The 27233-nt window shown below is 32.0% G+C and overlaps 1 protein-coding gene across 14 annotated transcripts in view; it reads left to right on the top strand.

Moving 5' to 3' along the window:
* LOC108770127 (serine/threonine-protein kinase MARK2) overlaps positions 1-27233 on the top strand; it is a 106450-nt gene that overhangs the window by 74890 nt on the left and 4327 nt on the right. For 3 of the 14 annotated variants that reach the window (XM_018521449.1, XM_018521451.1, XM_018521450.1), the window contains 11 exons: positions 13757-13972; positions 14339-14717; positions 14794-15014; positions 15189-15300; positions 16124-16236; positions 16324-16525; positions 16884-17087; positions 17690-17891; positions 19257-19436; positions 21068-21188; positions 21321-21409. In XM_018521449.1, the coding sequence (XP_018376951.1) occupies positions 13757-13972; positions 14339-14717; positions 14794-15014; positions 15189-15300; positions 16124-16236; positions 16324-16525; positions 16884-17087; positions 17690-17891; positions 19257-19436; positions 21068-21188; positions 21321-21409 (2039 nt within the window). Of the gene's footprint in view, positions 1-4056; positions 5380-7138; positions 7431-13756; positions 13973-14338; positions 14718-14793; positions 15015-15188; positions 15301-16123; positions 16237-16323; positions 16526-16883; positions 17088-17689; positions 17892-19256; positions 19437-21067; positions 21189-21320; positions 21410-23185; positions 23425-24458; positions 24620-27233 lie in introns of those variants that run through there. The other 11 variants (XM_018521438.1, XM_018521439.1, XM_018521447.1 and 8 more) reach the window with 10 other exon arrangements.

The following is a 27233-nucleotide window of genomic DNA, read 5'->3' as shown; positions in this document are numbered from 1 at the left end:
AGTCCAAATCCACAAAAACTATTCCTTTTACTTACACCTTTTTAGGTATAATAGAAGTTGGCCTCTTTTCAACATCCTCTTTTCATTACGATTGTATCAGTGATGTCGAAGTATTCTATGACTTCGTTTAAAGATCTTTTAAAAGAGAGAGAGAGAGAGAGAGAGAGAGAGAAGGATTAAAATATTTCTTCATCCGTAGTTAATCACTTCTTTAATGGCTACTTTCGTTACGGTCTATTACGTCGGATTTTTATTATTTCAATAATTTAGAACCGTTGTACACGAAAATAAAACGCGATAACATTACATTTCACAGTTTTATCACTCACTACTATTATCATATCACATATTTGATAACTCGAAACACCAACCGGAAAATAATAATTTGAGTTACTTTTACACTTTAGCACAGCGTGCATTTCTTGATATATTTTATCGGTTCGCGGCTCTGTGCGTACAATATATATAAGATTCTTGGCTCGACGATCGTCAGTGCCGGGTGTTAGGTAGACACGTTATCGCTTATCAGAATCTATCGCTGATAAATGGCGAAACGAAGTTGAGTTGGCCGGCTTCCAGTGCTTATCGCCACCTTTCGAGAAATGGACCCAGTTCGTCACAATCGGCCGTTGTCCACGCAACCTTTTAGTATCGCCTCTCTTTTGTTCTCTCGCTCGTCCGTTTCTTCCTTTTTTCGGGATCGACGCTCTCTCAAGAGAAAGATCGAGTGCGGAGTGAGTGTTATACATACCTGAACGAAGACTTCTGGCAGGTGTAAATTCGTGTGCCATGTATGTGACGTGTGCGACACGCGTATGTCACGCAACTGATAGCGTGTACAATCATGATTGACGGAAATTCATACTCTACAATTTTTCGAATTACAATTTTTAATTTTGCGAAAAATACGCACTTTTATTGAATTGCCATATTATTGAATAAAACGTGCTCAAAAGTCGGCAGCATATTTAGCTGATAAAAAGAAATTTTTTCCACGTAATTGCTTTCCTTCTTTTTCGGCCACAAAAAATAGTGACGTAATACGCGTTCTCAGAAACGTTAACTTAATCCTCGAATATATCAAGTATATCATATTTAATATACTTTCAGATTTTATATATAGATTTTTTGAAAAAATTTCTTGAATTTTCGCGTAATCGTCTTTTCGAAATGTCAATTGAAATAGAAGTATTAAATTTTTATTACTACACTCTCTAGAACTTTTACTTAAAGATTAAAAATTGAGCCACTCTCTTTTTCAAAACTGGTTCAATTTTTACTCTTTAGAGTGAGATTCCACTCTAAAGTATTTAGAAAACATTTTTCCGAGTTTTTATAATCTCTATTTCTTTTTTTTTATCGTTTTACTAAAGTCTTGTTGCTGTATATTTTTATAATCGCGATAGATTAAATAATACAGCATTTCGCTTGTCTAAGGATTAGTCGAAATTTTGCATTTGCGGTCATCCGGGAAGTCCTTACGATCTAATCATTTCTTGATCGCGGGAAGAGAAACGGTCACCGTTACTCCGCTTGTACGAAACAATGAGAATTCCGCATTGTTATTGGACATTCCGACAGCAATTAATAAATACAAAGGCAGATCTGGGCCTCTTTATTAAAACTTTAGTCGCGATGATTACGCTATACTTCGAACAATTATGCTTCACCGGAACTCTCAACCTTCATTAAAAAGGTTTCCTTGAAACGTCTTGCAACACAAATTTGCACTAGAAATATATAAGGTGTACAAAATCTCTCATTATATTTCCTGACAATCTACAGATTTTGTAACTAACACAAAGCAATATCTAAATTTTGGAATAAATATCCATTAGAGTCAAAATAGTATCGGAAATATTAAGACAATAGTATTTATTAAGTGATAAATGATGAAGAATGAAAATTTGTGAAGAATTTTTTAAGGCTTTTCACTAATAAAGCCGACAATAAACTTCTTATTTTTTCTTCAGTTTTAATCGGATATAATTAATCAAATTTTAAGGTTCGCAATCGAATTTAATGTTATTTATCAAAAAGTTACGAAGATAAATAAAACCAAATTGCTTAGAAATGCATACAACTTTTCGCAGAGAGAAGTTCTCTTTCAGGAAAAGGCCTGCGAATACCTCGTATAATGTCTTTGGTCTATAAATCCTCTTTAATCTCTGTACTCTATTCCGTCCGCTCACGATTTATGATTCTATCACCTCATTGAAAAACAGCGTCGGTGTTTGCGTCGGTCGTTCGACAAGTTCTCTTCGCGACATCTTTCGACGAATTGTGTGTGTGTGTGTGGTTGAGTGAGATATATATTATTTTGACAAATAATCGAAAATTTCAGTTGGTGATTTGCAATGCTAATTGATCAACCGATATCTTTTAAAGTGAAGTATTATAACATTATAGCATTATAACATTAATTATTATTCTTCTTTTATTAATTTAAATTTTTTTTAGTAAAACCTGTCGATCTTTAAATATCATACAATCAAAAAGATATTGTTATCTCACCTTTTAATCTTTTAATCTATCACACACGATATTTACAAGTGTTTTATGAGACGTAATATAGACGGAAAAAATAAATCCTCTTATAAAATCTTCACTCAGAAAGTATGGAAATTTTAAAATAATCATAAATACTATCTATATTATTATCTTTATTAAAAATATAACAACTTGCAACCAAAAGATTACACTCGTTCTACATCCATTTTTTGCAACAATTAACAATTTATGTCTAATACCGAAAAAAAATTCGTGTATTTGATTATACGCATCATAATATTAAATCATTAAAGCCATGTAAGAGTCGAAGATTACATATATTATAATTTTTTAATATGATTAAATACAACCTGATTACTCTGCAATCATATTCACAGCAATCGATTGATTATCGAAAATTATTATTATAAAAATTATATTTAACATTAGTTCATATTAGGCTCATATTAAACTCATATTAGCAATTTTATTAACATTTATTTGTCAGTTGAATTTTTCAAATTGCCGTAATTTTTATCTATAATACTTTCGAAATATCATGTTTAATTTCCCAAGTTTGGCAAAACGGGTTCTCTACTCTTCTATGTATCGAAGGGGATTCAGTTTCCCCCCTTTCCAGATTTTCTCATTTCAATCTCGGAGCAAATTTCCGCCTGGCTGCTTCATCTAAGAGACGATCAGAAATACTCGTAGAGTACAAAAATTGGTTGCTTCGTTTATATTCGTCTACTTTGTTAACCGTTTTATCAGAGAAAAATCACTATAGAAAAGAAAATTAATATTTAAAAGTCGCTTGAATTTTTATCTGCTTACGTATATCACATTTATTAAATCTTAATAATTTAATCCAATTTGGTGAAGCAATTGAATAGAATTCTCAAATATAAAAGACGATTAGATGACGTAATACGAATTATGTATTTCCACGAAAATATTTTTATGCAAATTAATTTCATGCTAAACACGTTTATTATATGCATCTTGACTTTTGAATAATGGATTTTTCGTAGGTCTCATAAAACGTCAATCGTTCATAACATTAACCGTGGAAGGAATAGTTTTTATCTCATTGTTGATTAATAAACTAGGTGAAACTTGTGAAAAGTCATAAGTACACGCGTTCTTATCGTAAAACTGTGTACGACATATAGCTCTTTTCTCGATATCTCTATATATCTTGGATTGTCTCTCAATTATTTCGATAAAATAATATTTATGACATTCATGAAATGTGTGAATATCTTTCTTTCCTTTATTGGAAATTTTATTAATAGATTAACATCGAATTTATTTGTTTGTTGATAACTTAACAAAAAAATCTTATTTATATTTTGTACTTGGTACACATTACATATATGTATATGTGACAAAATTTGCATATTATTTTTATATCAATTTAATAAGTATTATATATTTGATCAATATCTAAGTGTCATTGACACTCTTTTTCATAATAGAATTATTAAATTATTCTTTAATATCTATACGAAATGTACAACAATTTTTCAATGTGCTGATACATTTGACTTAACAATTTCGTTCTATTAAAGTGTCATAATCAACATCTAAATTGCGCACATACAAATACCCATATTTACAATTCTTCGAGCTTTATTCACGTTTACTCATATTAAACCGCAGTAATCCACGAGATTGCGAGCGTTCCTGTGTATCTATCTGCTTTATTGTCTACAACGTTACGATTGCAAAAAAAGCCAACGCAGTGCCGCTGTTCAATAAAGCTTTATTCCCCTATCTACAAAAAAAGCCTGTATCCGTACCGCTTGTTCGCTTATTGATACATGTGATTGTGAATCGAATAAAGGTATAAAGGAAGAAAGAGAAATGGATCGTAGTTCGTTCTGGGTTCTATGTGATGTGTTTAGTGATGATCGTCGCAGTGCTTGATATCTTCCTTAAAAAGAAAAACACGAGTCTTCTTCTTGACAGAAACTAAATCGTCCATGCTGCGTCATTGATCGGTTTGGCCGTTGAATCGATGTTGAAGATTTATCAGTGCCAGAGACATTACCCACGAAGGATCGTCTTAAGAAGACGAGATCGAAGAGGAGAGTCTGAGAAACAGCAACGGCGACCAATTCCCGTATTCGTTCCCACGTGAGATATCTCGATGATGGACGATCGAGAGAGTCCATTTGTACGAGCACAGGCCAGCAGAAGTCTGATTCGGCCACAGACAGGTGCACGAAAGTTCCTGATGCCGTCGCCCGCGGATAAGACAGTGCGCCAGCTGGTGAATCGACAGACTGTTGGTGAATCGGAAATGAATCCGATGGGCACATCAAAACGATTGTCAGCGCCGCATACACCCTTGGAGAGTCTGAAGCAATGGGAACTGGTAGAGAATGACAAGGGTTTGCAAGTAGTTGAGAAACGGGCCGGCGCTTTAAGCCCTATCAGACCTAAGGAAATGATCCCCACGAGTCCGCTTTACGTGAGAGACTCCTCTGCGAAGAGACTCCTCAGCGACACGAACGTGGACGCAAATCTGGAGGAGAAATTGAGAATCTTCAATGAATCGAAGATTCTCCAACCGATTGGACTTTCATTTGGCCAACAAAGGCCGGATTTAACACCACCCGTTCCACCGTTGGCAGAGCCCAAGGCGCCGCTTAGTCTCGATTTGATTCTGAAGCAACAGCAAATAGCGTCGACGGGTACGACGACACTTGAGAGTACCGACATGCTGCAACGATTGGAGCAGCAAGTTAAGGCCATCGAGATGAGCACGATCGCCGCGAGGACGCGTCAGCTGGAGAACAGCTCGGATTTCGGAACGGAAGTTCAGCTTAGATATCGAGAACACGAGGACTTGCTGCGAAACGCCACCGATGATGAGGCCGAAGGGTAAAATATATGTACTCTTATCTACATCACACGTCAATCATCCCTGTACTCATTGACACTATCATCGATATCTCTTTTATCATTCATTATCAAACATCATTCGCACATCTGATCTTGTATTTTCTTTTCTTATTCGTCTAAATACAAAGTATTATAATCCCAATGACACATATATATTTGAGAGATTTTTTATTGAAGAAAATAACCATTAACTTTTTCTAAAATATTTAAAAACTATCTGTTTTTATTTGCAATCGATTTGGAATAATCATTTTCATTGAGAAGAAATAATAAAAATGTCAAAACGAATCTTAAGAATAATTTATCTTGATCTCGATAAAAAGATTTAAGATTGATCGAATTTCGAAATTTAATAGCCATTTACCCACATGATCGATCATACCTCAATCTTTGCACGTTAATCGTCATCGAAAAGTTCGAGCCATAGCATTTCAATCGGTCAATATCCGCATACACACATACAAACGCACGCAGACGATCCGTTAGCACATTTACAGATAGCCTTAGTGATAATTGAGGAAATCGCCGTCCAACCTCCGCTTGATCCTCGTCGACACGCCGATTACCTATACACACCTGATTCACACAATTGACTGTCCGTTTACACCCACACGTGTTCTTTTCTTCACTACAATTGACATTTAGTTTACGCAATGTCGCAACCGTGCAACGATTCATTCCGTGATTTCCCGTCGGTTTGTCACTATTACATGTAAATCATTAAATGTTTAACCAGGAGAAATCAGTAAAGACTACACTGAAAAAAAAAAGATTCTGACAATAACTATCATATGTTAAATGAAATAATTTTAATTAAATGTTCAATAAATACAATCAAAAATAAATTTTATTTTTCTAAACATTTAGTAAGTATTCCTAAACATAATATTATCAACCGTTTGATAATACTTACTAAATATTTAGTAAGTAAAGTAAAATTATTTTTAATTAAATATTAACTTAACGTTTAATTAGAATTATTCCATTCAACATTTGGTAGCTATTACCAGATTCTTCTTTCAATATACGTGTTTGTAGAGACAGATATTTTGAAAAATAAATAATCTACCGGGTGTCATTGAATAACTCGTAAATATCAGACACTCTAAAAAATATCGGTATGTATTTAACCGCATTAATCATGCGGTGTCTATATAATTTTCTCGTGTTAGTGTTAATATTAACACCAACATGGTGTGGATTTATAATTCATGGTGTTAAATCCAGTATATTGATGTTAAATCCTGTATGTTGGTGTTAATATTACAATGAAAATTATATCACATAGTGTTATTTTTTAGAATGCACAGACCTCGATAATTATTGCTTGTTTGATAGAAATGTCAAGGTAGTGTTTTCTGAATTATGAACAATTGAAAATAAACGGCTTTGCACGAATTCTATTGATGTACAAAATAGATAACAAAATGTTATTTTCTAATTGATTTCTAGTGAACTATATCGGTAACAATGTTTCAATTAAAAATTTGGATATCATGAGATTTAATATTGAAAATTAGAAAAGTGTTTACCATTTATATCTGTCTCCAAATACAACATTCTCCTTGTTACGTTTAAAACGATGTTTCTCCATTCGTACATATTATCATAAAACGCTTTAATCATAACAAACATTTATACTGTATAGTCTGTTATCAATGGTCATTCTCACTATACACGCCATACCATAAAACATTAAATCGAAGGAAGAATTATTATGAAACATGAACGAAAAAAGGGCCTCACTGTTGCACCGTGGAGATGCAACGCGGAACTCCACCGGAAATGCCGGCATCGTGCCAAAGAAGCCCACCGTTAAGTTATCTAGAACTGCTTCGGATACGCGACGGGGACAAGAAACGGAGATGAGAACACAATCCAGAATGCCGCAAACTCGCGCGATCGTCCGGCCGATAGTTATCAAAAAGGATCACCAGCGTCAACAGCAATCACAACAGCAGAACAACGCGATGACCATCCCGCTCAGACCGTTATCAGACATGCAGAAGGGTATTCAGAGTGAGAAGGAGGTAGATATTTAATATGCTTATATATATATATATATACATATGTATAGGCCATCGATTGCAGCGTTATCATGTTTAAACATTATCAAACATCTTACCGATAAGATAATTTCTACCTGATTTAAAGAGAGGAACAAAAAGAATCGCGTTACTCTTTTTAATGTCTATCGTAAAATAATTGGACTGTATGGTATTACGTAATTATAACTTTGTCGAGGATTATTTAGCGATAATTGTCACGAGTCGAAATCGCCATAAATTAAATGAGATACTTGACAGTTAGAATCATGGCACACAAAAAAACTTATGAAGTAAGGAGCTCAACATGTTGGATCGGCTACTACTTATATTATGGCTTTAAGATCTTTACTGTGATTGGTTAGTTCGCTTGCTGCTTAAGTTTTTTTGTGTCATGGCCCTTAAGAAAGTAAATAAAATTGCAAACGTAAGCATAAGTAAAGGAGAAATGTTAAAAACGATGCGCGATCCGCAGCCACGCGCGGATTTTACGATTGCCCGTATATGTACATATATCGACGATGTGACGAATCAAGTGCAAACGGAATGGTAATGTAAATGCATTTCCATACTTACGTCACACGTATGACTCGTTTCATCTGTTCGACCTGAAATAATCCGGACGATTTCCCCGCTTCGTTGAAGCGTCGTTTAGTCGTTATGATAATCACGCAACCTGTCGAAGCTAATTATTCCACATATGGAACGCATTTGAAATATTTTGAAAATTTCAACGGGTAATATTTTTTTCTCTTTAAAGAAATTATTTATTTTTTTTAACGGAAAACATAACTAAACCTTTTCGTATAAAATGTAAAAACTTACTCAAGTGAAATATTTATTTTCCATGAATTATTACAAAATTAATTGAGTTTAGAAAAATATTTTAAATTATTTTAATCTCTAATTATTTGAACAAGTCGAACATGTTTCTTTGACAACCGATAGAAAATATCGGAGGTAAAATAAAATAAAATAAAATAAAAAATATAGTTTTTCGAACAAAATTCTGTTATGTCGATATAAAACAACGAAAATTATAACTTTTAATATTGTATGTCATGTCGATTCGATAAGCTGGCAATATATCTAGAACGAGATTTACATCTGTATTAACTTCGTGTTGTACCATAAAACAAATTTCAGATGCACCTCACGAAACGAAAGTGCTGGCTTTGTTTTACGTCATGTATTTCCTATTTTCCCATTTTCGTCGCTGTTTTATGGAGACTCATAAATCGTAATCTTCGTAGAAATCCAGCATCAGCAGTTTTCTCGTATCAGTATCGTAACTTTCTATGATTATTATCTTTAATTTAAAACGGCTAGTTTCCATTTGTAATATATAGAACAATATAAAGTTCTAAATATAAATAAAGAGTTATATAAAGAATAAGTAAAAGGTAATATAAAATTTAATTAGTCTATGCCAGTAATATTGATTAATCCAGGATTTACGCAACGATTGCATTTTTCACCGCAATTAAAATGCTGTTCACAATAGCGATAACAAATTCTTTGCAAAAATTGGTTTTTTTCTCAAAGTGATCTCAATATTTACTTATTAATTTTTCTCTTAACGAGATACGATAGTACATTAAAATTGCAAAAAACATATTATAATTAACGTGTTATTAATTTAGATAGATTCTAATGCGTTTTGTGTTATTTTTGCGTTAGAATAAAAAAGAGAACACAGCCGAAAATCAGCTGGCTCTTTTGTTTAATAGAACACCTAAATAGAGCTTTACTATTTATTTGCTAGTTCACGTGTAAGCGTTCCTATTTTTCGTAGATAATTCGCGTCAACTTGGATCTATTCTCATCTTCCTTTTGCGTGAAGTGGATGTCCGCGACTCTTTTCTCATCGTTACTTTTTCAGTCGATTGATCAGCTGATTGAACGCGCTCTCTTTCTGTTACCTCTTTCAGAAACTTCGACTTTACCCTCTTCATATTAACTCTCGAGTATTCTCACCTAAGTATCCGACGAGAAAAGAAATCAATGCTCTCTTACAAGCGCGAAAATAAAATATCGTAAGTTAATTACTTGAGCGATTTATCCTTTTAAAATCGCCTTTTAAAATGTTAAAACTGATACTGTCTTAATTTGATTTATTCTTACTTATCACATGTAGCATGCGGTTGGTTTTTAAGTCTATAGTATCGTTATAATTTAGAACGATGCTAATAATAGCAAGTCTTATCTTTTTATAAGTCTGTTTTCTAATTTTTTTTTTTTCTATATATAAATGCAACCTTAACCAAACTCTGGAAATACTTTCTAGTATTTTTAATATTAAAATTGAACAAAGTTAATAACGTAGGGGTTTTTAATGACATTAAACATATTTATCAATCTCATATATAGCGCTAGATTATGTTCCGATATAATCTTCTGGGTGCTCATAGTAGTAGTTGATTCGAGCAGCTGACGAGGCGAAAAGCCTCGTTGCTAGGTAGGAGGATGATAAAGGTGAAGATGTAGCATCCCACTCTTTACATCCCACAGATGCGTGCGTCATCATCAGGATGTATGTACATATCGATATCTTAGAATTAGAGCTGTCGATATCTTCTCGTAGATATAGAGGGCAGAAAGCTCAATCTTTTCTACTTTCAGTGTTTTCTTTTTCTTATAAAACAGTGTTATGTCAATTTCTTTTTTTTTTTATTCCAAAGTGTCAATATTATAATAATACTAGTAGTTATCAAATGTTGAATGAATTAATGTCAATCAAATGTTTGGTTAATATAATCAGAAATAATTTTATCTTCCCAAATATTTAATAAGATTATTAAACATAATAATATAACTAAATATTTAGTAATAATTACTAAATATTAAAAAAAATAAAATTATTTTTGGTTATATATTAACCAAACAATTTGATTGAAATTATTTCACTCAAAACATTTGATAGTTATTACTAGATTCTTTTTACAGTGTACATAACCATCTCTCTTACAAGTTTTAATAATCATAAAGGAAAAGTCATTTCTTTTATAGCGTGTGTTAAACATTTTATTTTCTTTAGGATGCATTAACGTTTGCGCTTTGCGATATTCGGTCCGATCAGCTGACCAGCTTGAAACCTTCTGTTATCTCAACTGCGAGCAGCACCCTCAGTTAAAAAAGTAAAACACGGAACAAACGTGTGTCAGTGGTTCCCACTTTCTGCGACGCATGCGTACTTCGATCGAAAGGGGTGGCAGAGAGAGAGAGAGTGGGTGACGTTGAGGCTAGGCATTCAAGGGTGGTTCTCTCGCACGTTTCCACCGGGGGTGGCGGTGCCGTGTATTGATTCTGCCTTTGCATCCCTCAGTTGTGTGGTCTCTTCCCCGAGGGTGGTTCGTTTCGAGGGTGGAAAAGGGAAAAGGCAGTCGCGTACGGTCGTCGTCGGCGTCGACGACGACCAGAGCAACTGTCTAGCGTTTCTCAATCGGTCTTCTCGTCTCATCACTCCTCTCTCTTTCTCTCTTTCTCTTTCTTTCTTTCTCTTATGAACGCAAGGCAGTGTTTGATAATTGTGACATAGAAAGATTTGCGAACAGTGACATCGCATCTGCCTTTGATAAGAGCTCAAAGACCCTTGACGGAAGTGGATACATCTTGAAGAACATATCCTGCGACACCTAATATAATATTGAAACTCCTATCGGATTCACACAGTTTCGATAATCACCTACGAAAGCATTTTGATAATATACATCACTAATTTATACTTTCATTAATTGTCAGTGAACTATCATCGTTGATGGATCGATGTTAAATGTGAACTGTGCTGGTGAGAGATGATGTCGCTGACGTCTTGCCACATTATCGTTAACCGAAGGTTGACAAGATAGCGATTAGTATAGTCATGCAGTGACGTCTGAAAAAATAACGTACATGTGACACACCTTCGTTGAAAATGAATTGGATTTGATTGCAATTGTATTTAGAATTGATTGATAAAAATCAAAAGCGATTTATATATTTACATCTAAGTTATTTTTATTGAAACAGAATTTTTCAAAAGCTATTGCCCACCTTTTCGTTAAAGTTAAATTCTACGGGAAGAGAGCAAGCTTTCTACAAACAACAAATCCATGAAATGCAAGTTACTCTAGCTGAGTACAAATATCATCTTCGAGGATTCAATTTGCAGTTCAATCGTCAATACCAGTACAAAGAGTGCCTAATGAAATATATCAGGCACTGATGTTCGCTGAATTACGTCATGTATTTTGTAAACGGTTCGCGTGCGGTAAAACAAAGAGATTTATCACTTGAGAAACGTAATTCAAACGTTATTGGAACTCAAAGAGAAGTGCCCCTTTAAATCGAGATACCAAAGTCAGCGGCCGATTATACTTATTTGTTTCTTCAGTCGGAGATCAAAGTGTTTGCCCAACGACAGATGGTGGTAATATAACAATCTGTTTATCATTGAAATACAGTAGTGGTTTTTATACGACACTGCTTGTATTTTGGTAAAATGAACCAGCGTGACGATACGCTTCGCGAATTGACTCATCGCTCGACCTTCCAAAACGATCGACCACGGAAACTGCGATCACAGTTCTGGTCTTCGTTATCGAAGAAGCTTCGAGAATTAAGTTATTCCCATCTTTAATGAAATAAAGGATTAGAAAAAAGACAATAAGAGAGAATTGTGAAATTAAACTACAGTGATCGAAGGGTGTAATATAATAGCTCGCGTATTAAGATCCACGATCTATATCCTGCCATGTTGAATTTTTTCGGCGCATTCTCGTATTATCGGCAGTGAGACAGAACAACTAATCCACTGACGGTTTAGATCGCGCGCATGCGAGCACGAGGAAGTGGTTTACCGTCGGATCCGTCGTCGATCCGGCGTCCATCGATCGTCTAGTTGGGATTTACAAACAGTCAAACTGGCGGCTTCTAAAGTTGCGGCCACCACCAACTCGCGCAAGATGGTCACACGTGGCTTCCTGCGGGTAATACCTAAATCCTGCGAAATTAATTGTTAAGCTGCTGTCCTGATTACTCTTTGTTTTCTCTGCTTTTCATTACATTTGCGCGTTAATAATATATTTTTATCATACCTAAGTACAGCTTTTATTTCAAATTCTTGATGCCTCTTACAATTCAAAGGCACGTATCTGACTGGTCGCGAGCATAACGTCATATCGATATTCTGCCGTTTTTCTTTTCTTCTCTCTTTTTTTCTTTTATTAGAGGTATAGTGAGAAAAGAAGTAAAAAATCGTATACGCGACGTCAACGTAACGCGCAACGGTTGTCCTCGCAATTAATACGAAAGTCCAGCGTGTTTCACTCGGAACAATCTGTATCTGGTGTATTTTAACGAGCTTTAATTAATTCCATTGACAATGGCCGCCGCCGTGCCTGGAAGTGTCAAGTGCGGCCGCGCAGGCATGTGCGTATGCGTAAATAAATGCGATATTGTGCGAGGAGGGAGAGAGATCCGCGATATATTCCTCGCGATGTAGCATTCTCGAGGAATGCGCGCTGAGCTCTTAACGAGCGTTTGCCCCGTATTTCTCGTGCCTCATTCCATGACTTTAAACGCCGCGCTCGGAGATGCGACCTAAGTTTCTGAAATAGTTGGCTATTTACGACGCAACTTTGCACGGCGTTCTCCCGTTTCTCGAAATAAATTAGCACGCACGGTATACTTATAGCGTTTAAAATAATTTCTAAGTTATTGAATTTATTTAGATTATGCATTATATTATGTAAATCTATGAATAACTTTTAATTTAATTAAACGTTTCTCGTTTATATTTTGTGCAGTAATGTCGGTTATTTTAGTTTTAATTGTGTTTATTTATATATATGTATATCCACTAGTTCTTTCTTTTTTATTAAGAATAAACTATACATATACTTATGAACTATATATATATATAATTTCGATTTATTTTTATTCTTATTAGGATTCTATAATTATAAGATTAATTATATTTTAGATATTAAACTAGTAAAGAAAACATATATGTTGTGTTATGTGTATCGTCTCTCTCTCTTTACTAGTTTTATCTAGAATATTAACTATATCTGTCTTTGATTTTGATTTCTGAAATATACAATTGATATTACAATCGTAAAGTCCCAATGAAAATGAATAAATCGAGATTGTTCTATTTGTAATTAATTTTACCAAATAAAAAATTGACATTTACGCGTTTGTCAGAACAACTCTACTTTTTGCGATTTTCATTCAGAAACGAGAATTTCTTTGTATATATTGATTTGATAGCAACATTATCTGTAATTTACTTGATTTTTGCTCATCGATCATGATTTTTTGTGTTACAGACGGGGGATGGCGTAGGGGTGTCGAGTAGCGGAGGTCGACTCTCTTCGAGGAGTCGAACCTCCGAGGAACCTCATATCGGCAAGTACAAATTACTGAAGACCATTGGCAAAGGCAATTTTGCCAAGGTGAAGCTTGCTAAGCATGTACCTACGGGGAAGGAAGTAGCCATCAAGATCATCGATAAAACTCAATTGAATCCCGGTAGTCTTCAAAAGGTAATGTTATATCGTCATTATCTTATGTTTTCTTATAATTTCCTTTTCTTACAAAAGTTCAATAAAGCAGAATTATAGATGTAAAAATGAGAAGTTATTGTTAGAACTAATATAAATAGTATCGTTTTAATATATATTATGTTATATATCATTAACCGTTATTTAAAATTGATTGCTATAACATGCAAGTCATTCTTTTAATTGTATTGATTTATTTTGCATGCTAATATTGTTACAAGAACTGTTATTGTTTGTGAGTCATGTCGCATTATCATAATTTAACAGGAAAAAAACTTAAAATTATACATTTATCTCATAAATGTAAATACCTGTGTGATTTATGCTGATACATCTGGTCAATTACAGTTGTTCCGAGAAGTCAGGATAATGAAGATGCTCGACCATCCAAACATAGTTAAATTGTTTCAAGTGATTGAGACTGAAAAGACACTGTACCTGGTAATGGAATATGCCAGTGGCGGCGAGGTCTTTGACTATCTGGTCCTGCATGGGCGGATGAAGGAAAAAGAAGCAAGAGCGAAGTTTAGGCAGATCGTTTCTGCTGTGCAATACTGCCATCAAAAGAAGATCATTCATAGAGACTTAAAAGCCGAAAATCTGTTGCTCGATAGTGAAATGAATATCAAGATCGCCGATTTTGGTTTTAGCAATGAATTTACACCCGGTAACAAGTTAGACACATTTTGTGGCTCACCTCCGTATGCCGCGCCGGAACTTTTTCAAGGTATTTCCTCGAAGTAATTTATATGGATTTGCGTGTTATAACTTGAAATTTACTTATACAATTTTTCCATTTACAGGAAAGAAATACGATGGTCCGGAAGTGGACGTATGGTCGTTAGGTGTAATTCTATACACATTGGTGTCCGGCTCACTGCCTTTCGATGGTTCGACATTGAGAGAATTGAGGGAAAGGGTATTAAGGGGGAAATATAGAATTCCGTTTTATATGTCCACCGACTGTGAAAATCTTCTCAAGAAATTTTTGGTGCTCAATCCAACGAAAAGAGCTTCACTAGAGGTACGTGGGAATCAGATTCGAATTGTCTGAACTCTATTTTATTGTATGAACTCTATTACCTTATTAGGCGAGGTATTAATTATCTTATCAGTGTATTCACAAGTGGTATATTTTAAAATGACACGTAAGTTCATGTTCAAAAGAAATATAATCTAATAATTTTTATTACTATAGAACATAATGAAGGATAAATGGATGAATTTGGGATACGAAGATGACGAATTAAAACCGTACTTAGAACCTGAACCTGATTATAGAGATCACAAGAGGATAGGTGAGTCTGCCAGTATGTACATAACACTTACTACTTACCGTTTTTATGTTTAATGTTACATCCGTTGTGAACATTCTATACTATTTTTTAAATATAATATCAATAATAAAGATGAGCTTCTGTTTTCTTCGATATATACATGTTTTCAAATTATATAATATATTACAGTTTTAATCTGGATTTTTTGTACAGTTTCTCTAAGAATGTTCACATGATTGGATGTTTCTTCTAGTTAGATAATTGTGCAATAATCACTATTAATATATTATCAAAATATATCAGACTTTCATTATTATTTAATACGTACTATCTATACAATTTTCTATTATAATTCTAAATAGAGTTTTTAGAACATGCACAATTTGAAATAATTTCTTACTAAATTAATAAAGTAAGAAATCCACATTTTTTGCGCACAGCATAGAAACATCATAACTTGTTTTTCGAGTTCTTATTTAGTCTGATATATTTATATCTGTATGTGTTGTGATCTGCTTCTTAAAAAATCTTTTTATTGCATGGAAATATATCTTATTGTTAGTAAAAATAAATAAAATTTTTTAATTAATGCTAATATTAAAATTGAACTAAAATTATATTTTATTTTTAATGAATGTTAAAACATGGATATATATATTATTAAGACGGTAAATTTAATTTTTAAGAATTTACTATATTTCTAAATGTTGGATAATATTTGTTATAACAATATACATAGCACAACTTTTTGTTTTAATTTTTTTTATATCTTTTTGATTTTGAATTATGAATGTGTGTTGGAAAATTGTTCCAATTCTAATAGATGTGACTATGCCGCCACGCATTTTTATTTCAGAGGCCTTAGCCAGTATGGGATACACTCGAAGCGAAATAGAGGATTCTTTAGGACAAGCGAAATATGACGATGTATTCGCCACGTACTTGCTCTTAGGTAGAAAAACGACAGATGTAAGTATACGATATATCAAGATTAATATACAGTACATGATAGCGTCTCAAAATCCTAATATTTTTCTCGAATTTTGGTTTATACAGCCTGAAAGCGATGGATCACGGTCAGGTAGTTCATTATCGCTGCGTAACATTCCACCTCAAGTCAGTTCGGGTGGTGGAGGAGGAAGCAGTGGAGGAACAGGTGGCGCAGTACAGAGTCCATCTCACAGAGGTGTTCATAGAAGTATTTCTGCTAGCAATCCAAAACCCAGTAGACGGGCCTCGTCTGGTGGTGAAACTCTTCGTAAGTGTTATACCCGTTTGTTCTAACCGAAACTCTTATGCAGTACGGCGGTTTAAACTTTACTGTCAAATAACAAGCATGGATAAGGACATTTATCAAACTTGGGTAAGACAAGATATTTGTATTTCCTTGTGATCGGAAATTGTGCAACAATTTTTGTATTATTTATTTGTACCGGAAAAAGATAGTAGCTACTAGTTAGTATATAGTTTAATTGTTAAACTAAATTTGTAACAAAAGTGATATGATGAATGTTGAGATATAGTAACAAAAATCGACGGGATTGTTTGCTGATAAATCTGTTAGTACAAATATTGTGTCTAAAATAGATTTTATTGCATAATTTTTTCCTCATTAGGAGGCGCACCCAGTCCAGGTAACGCAACGAATCACAATCATGCAACTGCAGTAACTGGCACAACTGTGACTGGAAGCGGGGGTAGTAATTTTAAACGACAAAATACTGTGGACGCAGCTACGATCAAGGAAAACAGTGCTCGAGTTTCTGCAAGCCGACCCTCTGCAACTAAAAATAGTCAATCACCTGGGCAATTAGATACTAGTGAGTTGTTGTTACTTTGTTTTTGAACGATACTTTATGATAGAAATATCTTATGAATAGATATTCGATTATTTGTCGTTCTATATCTCCTTTGTGATGCTTGAGCAAAGTTTTTGGATAAGGGAGGTTGCTTTGGATAAGGTTGTAGCGGTTTAATAGCTAATTCGCAATTTGTAATTTATCTGTACTATTCCATATTATCTATATTTGTGTTATTTGTACTATTCCATATTGTTCATAAATCGTAAATTTTATCATATTTATTATATTTATACAATCATATCATCGAATATTCTGATCATACGTGTTTTAATGTCAATCATACCTGTTTCTTATATGTTTGTAAGATTGAACATGCAATCACATTGTCATAATTTTACCGGATATCATGCACATATATCCTTAAAATCTGATCATTTGTCATGTATTGATTTTTCAAGAAAGAGACAGTGGTATTACTTTATTTATTCTATGTTTGTTTCTTAATATGGAAGCAGGTTAGACATAGCAATTCATAATCTTTGTAATATGTTTTTGTTTGTTATAATTTAAAGTATGTTGCTTTTTGTTTTGTGTTGAACCATATCTAATGAGGCTTGCAGTGACAATGTTCATTCTAGGCGTCGGTACAAGTCCTGGTGGTAAAGCAAGGGTAGGCAAGAGCAACACAATGAACGCAGGGGTAGGTGGTGGTCGGCCTCTCACCTCACCTGCTCCTGGTTCTGTTGGTCGACGTAGCACCATCTCCTATGATCAAGCGAAAACATCATCAGCATCTACTGAAAGAACCAACGAAGTACCCAGGTATTGTGATATCCAATTATTTTTACCTAAAATATGCGATCTATTTACACGAAAATGGAATACATATATAATAATTAAAAAATAAACGTAGTGCTACGAAATTTGTTATTACATTTTTTTCTGATATTCTATATAGATTTTTACTTCTCGATATACACTTAACATATGAGATATTGGACATGTATTTAGTTTTCGTTCTTTACACAACATTACAAAACTTGCTATTAATTATCAATTTGTATTCGTAAATTAAATTATAGTCCAGTATTTCATTAGCTATATAACAATATATATATTATACATATACAATAAAGATATTAGTGCATCTCGTGTGACGTTTTCTATTGACTTAACACTTTCACTAATTGTAGACGACTGACTTCTTATGTGTGCAAAGTACACTAAACCATTATTCAAGAAACGATTTGATAATCGAGTGAACAATAACAATATCTGTCATTAAAAGCCGCGGGAAATTCATTTGTTTGTTGCATTGCTCTAGCATGTTGGCTGCTGCCTGCCAATCGTTCATTGCGATATCACTTTCTTTATGGCTTGACAGATGATGTATCGAACGGACAGTCCGATGTAACGTTTATACATGTACAGACGCTTGCTGAAATGATATCAGACAACAATCGCATCCACGTGTATAAAAACTCAATGATCTCAAATATACATATATCTCAGTCAAGACGATGTAGACACACATTATCATCATACATTTTTCATTCTTATATATACGTTATAGCATCATATTCTATTTTCTTATCGTACGATACTTCGCGAAGTTACATTAGCTACAGCAGTTAGTATTTTCATTCTCCTCCATCCTTATGATTCCCTTTTATATTCCTTATTAACGAATTTTTGTTACAAAAATATTTCTATAAAATTATATATAATTTACAAATACATATATATGTATATACGTATATATATATATACATATGTTATACATACACGTATCTATATATACATATATATATATATGCACAAATTTTTTTAGAATTTTGTCCTGATAAATAAAATATTCATATATGAAAATTAATTCAATATAATTTTTTCTTCTTTTCCAAGACGATATACGACATAAAAATAAACGACATTACAAGTAAAAAGTAACAAGTCATTGTTTGAAACAAGTAAGAAAATTCTTAATGTAATTATTTATCTATCTAAGAATTTAATTTATATGCCTTACATAAATACGTAATGAAACATTTTCGATGTCTGTTACAAATCTTAGATCTCGCCCCGTTTTGCTTCTGTACAATCTTAAAAAGTTGTTCTGGTTTTTTATTATATAAAAAACAAAAATAGGATTAAATCGTGGTCCATAAGGCTTGGCAATTTGCTGATTAGTTTTGTGCACAGCCTGGGCGAGGGCACTAGACCAACGCGGGGTCACACCAAGTCTGCGAGCATCAGCGCAAGTCACCGTTCCTCAAGTGGTGTACCCCCCAGCGACCATTCACTACTGGACCCTCAACCACGCAACGCCCACAACTCCTTACTCGCCACTGCTGACCCCCTTAGGCAGAGGTACAGGCCCCCGATGCCTAATACAAAAACCGAAAGACCTGCATACATTCCTGCATATTTAATATTTAAATATGTATATATTTCGGATACATTCGTTCTCTTTCATTTGGTTACTTCTTTCTTGGGCCACTAACTCTCTTAGGGGTAATTAGGTCTCCTACTATTATAAACTTTCGCAATTTCTGCCGGAGCGGATAATGAGAACATTCGTTTCTCAGAAGCTCAAAAACGACAGTGCCAGTCTCTTGGAGTGCTCTGTTCAAAAATTGTCGACATAGGATTCTCTAGGATAGTTTTTGGTCATTCTTTCATTATTTTTTAATTCTCTTTTCTATTACTTTTTTATACTCTTTTCTCTCTTTCTCTTTTTCATTCGCATGATATAAACTTTGTTAGATCTCAATAACGGCTTTATTGCTTCTTTCTTCATTTGTATAAATATCATTTAGGTTTGATCATGGTAAAATCATCTCATTATACCGATTCATGATACAATTTCGACATGCTTACAGTTCACTTAGAAATTTTTGTATGATTCTTTATTGACCACTAAGCTTAATAATGTAGGACAATTATGATAATATACTATAGTATATATAGCGGCATGATATTACAATTAGTTTTCTCAAGGAAATATTTATTCTTAATTTATTATTTCCTACGTGATTACGCGTTTGATACATGCTATTATATACATATCTATCTTTTTGTATTTTTCTTATTAGTTTTGAAAATTTATATCGTATAGAATGTAAACTTTAATATTGTCTATTTAATATTGTCTATTTGATAAATTACTTATGACGTGACCCAACGTCTAAGTTAACATCATTTCCTCATGAAGTCTTTTCTAGCACTATTATACAGTTGCTGTATTTAAAATGTATCTCTCGCGCAAAAAGTACAATTATATTCTTGAAATAATTTCTTTCCATCGATTGATGGAACTTGCATGCGCAGTTGTAGTAGACTGTGCCTATTTACATAATAACCTATTACATATTTTTTTATCACTATGAATTAATTTTTCTTATCAATATTGCTTTATTAACTCTACTCATTAAGCTTAATTTGTAAAATATTGCTTGCGCGTTGAAAATTTTTACAACAATATCTTTAGAAATACGTAGCAATTAAATCAACTTTTTGCAACGTATGTAATTAAGTAGTGCAGCGAAAAATTTGTAACTGTTGGAAGAACTTCGTTAAAATTGATCTTGACTGTTGACTTTCTTATCGTCAATTGATTTATTAATTCATACTTTACTTTGATGGAAAGTTACGATCTTTAGGTATTTATTGTCGAAAACAGAATTTGAAAGACTTAAGCCATTTTTGAGAAATCTTGCAGACGGATGGATGGATGGATGGCTAGACCAACACTATGAAATTATAAAGTAAAAAGGTTTGCTACGCTGCATTACTTAATAACTAATTTTATTTACTTTATATCTCTTTGCATCTTGATACCAGCTTTACTTGAATCGAATGGGTAATATGGTAGTATATTCGCCCGAACATATACTTTTTATTCATAGTGAATAAAAATAAAAATGCTGAGATAAATCAGCTTATATATCTATCACGCGATTGCAATTTGCATTAAAATAAAAATTATTATTTGTTGTTAGTTTGGGTGTATGCACAAGCAACAGACTGGCCACAACCACTACGGCAGCATTTCCACGGAATGTTCCGAGTCGCAGTACGTTCCATTCTGGCCAAAATAGAGCACAGCGAAATCACACTCAGGTGAGTACTTAAAACAATTTAACTATAGAACAAGAGTTTAATTTGACAAATTTATCTTTTTTTATTAGCGATTATTAGTTGATTATTAAGCATTATTTATTTTATTAGCAATTAATATAAATGTTTTTCCAGGGTCACACACAAACACAGGACACAAATGCAATTAGCCCTCTAGCAAGGCCGTCCTTTTTCTCGAAATTATCTTCGAAGTTCTCCAAACGGTAAGTTTTGATTAAATCTATATAATCTTTAACGATATTAATATTTGATAGCATGCTAATAATTTGTGAAATTGTAATATTACCACTGTACATTTCCAAACATTTCTTTTAGTTAGTTTACGTATTTTGTGAGCCAATTATCTTGTGAAAGACTAATAATTAGAATCAGATCTTATGAATAAATTATTTCCTAATCAACGTAAACTATAAAATTTTCTTGAAAAATTGTGTGGTTGATATTGAACTTGTAAAAATGATGAAAATATTAATTTAGAAGAAAAAGATGTATTAAAGTACCAAAGTTATTAGCAGTTACCTAAAATCGATCTTTTTAATATAATTTAATATATAATTATTGTGCATGTATTATCTAATTGAATCTATATCCACGCACGTGGATGCAAAGAAGGTCCATGAAAGAAAATTAAATATTTTATAACATGAAGCAATGTTATATATATTTTTTATATATTTCTTTTATTTCATTCATTCTCTGTATTTTATTTGATTATACATCTACATTTGTTGATTTATTTCATGATATATATGTATATATATGTATTAACGTACACGTATATATGTGCATATATGTACATGTATATCGTAAGTAGAAAAATATATATTTATAATAATTTCGTGCTATTGCGTTATCCAATTATCCGACAAGTACAGACTGAGAACGCTAGCATAAACATCACAGCTTTGCAGTGGATCCTCAGTGCATGCTTAGCATTTTAAACATTTAAGTGTTGAGATTTTGATATACTCGAATATAGATCTCATATTGTGACATAGTTTGATAAATTCTGTATCTATTGTTTGCATGCAAAATGATGTTTCTGTTTTTAAGGATGCACAATGACTATGTAATTCTGGAAATTCTATACATCGATATATTTACATATTATAAGGCTATATATGACATTATTTATTACAAATCCGATGAGCCAGCAGCGACCATTATCAATGAAAGCCGCAGAACATGTAGCTTATGCATTTTGTTTCGCTTTATTTATATATTTACTTATACATATACCATTTTCATCCTCAAGCGTATCGCGTACTTCACCTATCTGTATTGTTTGTTTGTCCCATAAATATTTGCTTGACAGATTGTATCCTTTAGCTGAATTTTAAGTAGAAATATTTTGGTTCCATTTTATATGCATAACGAAAAATACACAACGTTTTCTTTTATATAGAGTTTTTATTCATTCATTATATTATAGATGGAAAATCATATACTATATTGTTATAAGATTCGATCATATATTATATTGCTATAAAACAAATTCTTTTGAGATCGATTGATGGAAGTAATACACACTGCTCGGCTGAATTCAGGCCACCTCGCATACTCATTGTGCATCCCTTTTTCTCACTCGATTGTAGCGAGGCATATCTTTGATTTATTATTTATATTTATATATATATACATATATCCATATATATACATATATGGGACTTAATTATCATATCGCACATTCAAATGCCAAATGACAGCGCATACTACACACGTACATAAGTATTTGGAGCTGAGGATGGAAGACTGCAGAATAACGAGAGTATATATATATATATTCATATATATATTCGTTCTAGACAATTATTATAATTCTTTCATGATATGGTCACTGTACTCATCATTTCAATATAGTACAGAATAATTGTACAGAAATGTGCGAATTGACGGCATCCATAGCCATTGGTGCATCAGAATGAATATCTGACGTTTCTATTATCAATTCACATCGGTATATATATTATATGCTGCAGGCCATGAACCATATAAGCTTCGCTTCATCTCTCGAGTTCCGACAAGCGAAAGGCCATACTGACACGAGTTTTAAACAACCGATGTGCCGACAGTGTCATGATGCAGCATGCCCAATGCGTACCTAACGCATATTGAATCGAGCTGGGCAAAGAAGCAAAAGTTTATTTATTATTAGTCGACTGCTCAATGGATATTGTGTGATGCATACAATCTCAAAAGAGAAAAAAAAAAACTCCAGACTCCGTTATTCTGTGGTTCTCAAGATTGAGTGTAAATTACTTTTTTAAGAACTTTTACATGTCAAGTATTGTGCGTCATCTTCGAGCATACATATGATATATATGTATATATATCGTATATTATCGCAAATTTATATACATATATATATATATATATGTATATGTATGTATAATTACATAATTATTGAAAAGAAAAAAAATGTCTTCCTGAAATCACAAACCAGGAAATCGCCTTACGCATTTAGATATAACACTGGTATCTGTGCCTTTCCTAATTCAGCCTGCCTGTATGCATACTTTACGTCGTCCGTTTAAAAAAAACCTAATATTTTCTTTATATTTTTCTACCATTTTTCGCACTATAAAATCTATTTTAGCTCGTCTATTTTACTTATGTTATAAAGTAACAGCGAGTAATGAATGTAAAAACTATTTTATGAAGAGCGAGAAAATAGTTAATAGATTGCCTTCCGACGTAAAGTATCTAACCATTATACAAAATGATAGGTGCGAATTTAATAAGTGTGTTCAAAACACTTATATTTAAGCACCGAAAGCATATTTTTATGTAACGGCGGATGTGTGACAGGCATAGATTATTCTCCTACATTAAAATTAGCAATTTAATAATCTTGTAAATATGAAGAAATGAGTTTTATTTGCAAATCAACGATACCTCTCTACATAAACTAGCACAGAAGATTTTTACAACTCTTAAATATTTTGTGTTTATAAAACGAACTTTTTAATTTCTTATTTATATTTTATCAATGAAAAACACGTTTATTCATGTTCCTTGTTTTTGTATTACTATATATATATATACTATAATATTTTTTTCTCTTTATACTGCCTTTAGAAGATAAAAGCGACAGATGCTTGCTAATGTGAAAGTATATATTTGATCGTAATAATTACAAGTGGTAGAGAATTTCGAGTGTGAGGAAAATGTTATAGTTATACTAACACTAATGAACGAACCAGATAGATTTGACAGATAATAGAGTACATATGATTGTTCGTACTTTGACAGATTTTTTTAAGTGAAGGAGGAAGTCTCGCCTTGTTTCCCCCGAGCTGAAATGAGAGCGAGCCGCATGCAGATATATCGCGCCATGGCAATCGCATCTTCCACGAATGTATTATTTTATTTCGTTTTTGATTTTCTCTCTCCTTTTTTTCATAAATTACAATGAGGACTAGAATAATGTATATTTTGTAACATTATAGTTAATTTTTCCTTTTTTCTTTTTTTTTTTTTAATATAATAGGAAAATATGTTGGATAACAATATATGTGTATAATATTTAAAATTATAACATAAAATCTATTGTTTGATAAAATTTTTGTTATTGCACAAACAAATATATTGCATATTTCACGTAATATAATATTGTTTCATTTGTTGAAGCTGGCACCATATGATTGACTAAGTATAATGTGTAATATATATATGTTACGGTAAAAGCATATAAATTCAATAATTGTATATATTTACTAATAAATGTATACATTTATTTAAAGTTAAAGAAAGTTAAGATTAAAGGAAAAAAAATTAAATTAATATGTTTATTATGACTAATAAATAACATTTATAAGCATATATTCTTATATTTAAACTTTAGTAAAAACATACTAATTTATATAAATTTTTGCGTGCACATTTTGATTGAAAAATGATTTACGAAATTAAACTTATCTAATTTAATATTCCTAATTGAAACAATAACAAAATATTGTACTATAATGTTTTAAACAAAAATGTTCTAATTGTTGATTATATCTAAAATAAATATCTTACACAAAACTAAACAAAGAATTTTTTTTTAATACAAGAAGTAAATAAATATGTTATTTGATGAAATATTTTTTATTTATTAGATCATAATAAATTACACAAAATAATATTTTTCATCGCATATATATATAATTTGTATACACATTTTATCTAAATTACAATAGTAAATGTATACATTTATTAGGTAAAATATCAACTGTCTTCTCTTTCGACAATTTTAATAGTAAAATTAGTATATGTATAAATTTACTGACAAATATATACTATTACTGATTTCATGCTTTTGCTGTATAACATATTGTTTTTTTCTTTTTTTTTTTATATCCAGCATAGATTCCTTTTTTAAAGATAGCGTGGAATACATATTTGATTTCTTGTAATGTCATTAATAAGTCTATATATTGGCTTCTTGTACTGATTCTTTCACTAAAACGAAATTCAAGGAAAATGTCCTTTAAAATGAATGGATATGTATGTTGTTACATAATATATATATATATATGTATGTACAGAGATATTGACATAGCTACAACATTTTCTTCCGAAATATCGTGCAGCTTCATACTTTTTGGTTATTTATAGATAATTTTGAAGTTATAATAAATAACATATGTCTTTGCAAGAATGAAAGAATCTAAATAAACAAAGGAGCTAATTAATTCTATTTGCAATATTAAATAGAAACGATTCTTACAATTTAATATACTGTATACTTTTATTGTATTGTTTTTTAATTAATTCCTATGTTTATATTTTCTATTTAATGTCAGTATATAAGCATTGCATTTATATTTGAACATTATTTAGCTGACTCAATTTGTTAAATGCAAATATATTTCGATTGAACAAATATAAATTAAAGATACGTAAAAAATGTATCAGGCATTCCACTTTATCTTTTCACTTTAATTAAAATACATGTTTTTTAATGCGATTAATTAAAGTATAACTTATTTTTATCCGAAATTTTTCATTGTCGAGATTCTGTAAACAAATAGCAACAGATTACATAAAAATATTTAATACTTGTATTTAATCCACCAGAATGATTCTTTATTTCTGCAAAGTGATGATTATAAATACTATTCTGAGGTTGATCTCAAATTTGACTAGTACATTATGATTAGAGTGCTATTTGATTGCAATCAATGGCGATTCAGTTTTATCTATCTTGCTTTAATTTATTTTGTTAATAAATATTAATTTGTATTGTATAAATTATTGAGAACGCGACATATAATCGAACATTATTTGATCAAGGCAGGCCATAAATAATTGGTACTTCATTTATTTGTATATTGATTAATGTATCCTAATCTATACATATTGTATCATTATTTAATTATTAGAAATATACAATATTTAAGCACGTATGTCTTTGATAATTTTACTGTATAACAATAAAGAGAAGTGTTAATGCTAATTTTTTATTAAAGAGCAATGCTGTGCTTAGTACAATGTAATATTAAAAATCCAATTAAATTAACTGTCATTTATAATAGCTTTTACCCAAGATTACCTTTTATAAATGTCATATTTATCATAGAAATATATATATTTTTCAATATATGAGAGAAATCATACCTATCTACTATATTTTTAATGGAAACTACAAAAACAAGATATTACGCATAATCCTTTAGTATAAGAGGTGTAGCTATTAAAAATATTAATATATCTGCGATTTAACTTTATTTCAATACTAAGTACAGGTATTGGCTTTGCATATATTATAAATTTGAGAATTGTGATCATGTGTTACCCCAATATCGAAGATACGTGCCTTTTCCTATATAATATTGTGTATTTCAAATATCTCGTTACACGATAGATCAATGCACTAATCCTTCCACAGTCATTGCCAATAGCATTTATTAATAATATCTGGTCAACGCAAATAGCATCTACATTTATGTGGCAAATAACTATTATTATACGTTTATTAACGAATTATGGCGTATCCTGTAGAGTGGCCTCGGGCTACTTAAGAATATGTTATCCTACTTGTAA

This window comes from Trachymyrmex cornetzi, unplaced genomic scaffold (genome assembly GCF_001594075.2).
Source record: "Trachymyrmex cornetzi isolate Tcor2-1 unplaced genomic scaffold, Tcor1.1 scaffold99, whole genome shotgun sequence".
Taxonomy (NCBI): Eukaryota; Metazoa; Arthropoda; class Insecta; order Hymenoptera; family Formicidae; genus Trachymyrmex; species Trachymyrmex cornetzi.
Note: the sequence above shows the minus strand (reverse complement) of the source record. Positions and strands in the feature narration are given on the sequence as shown.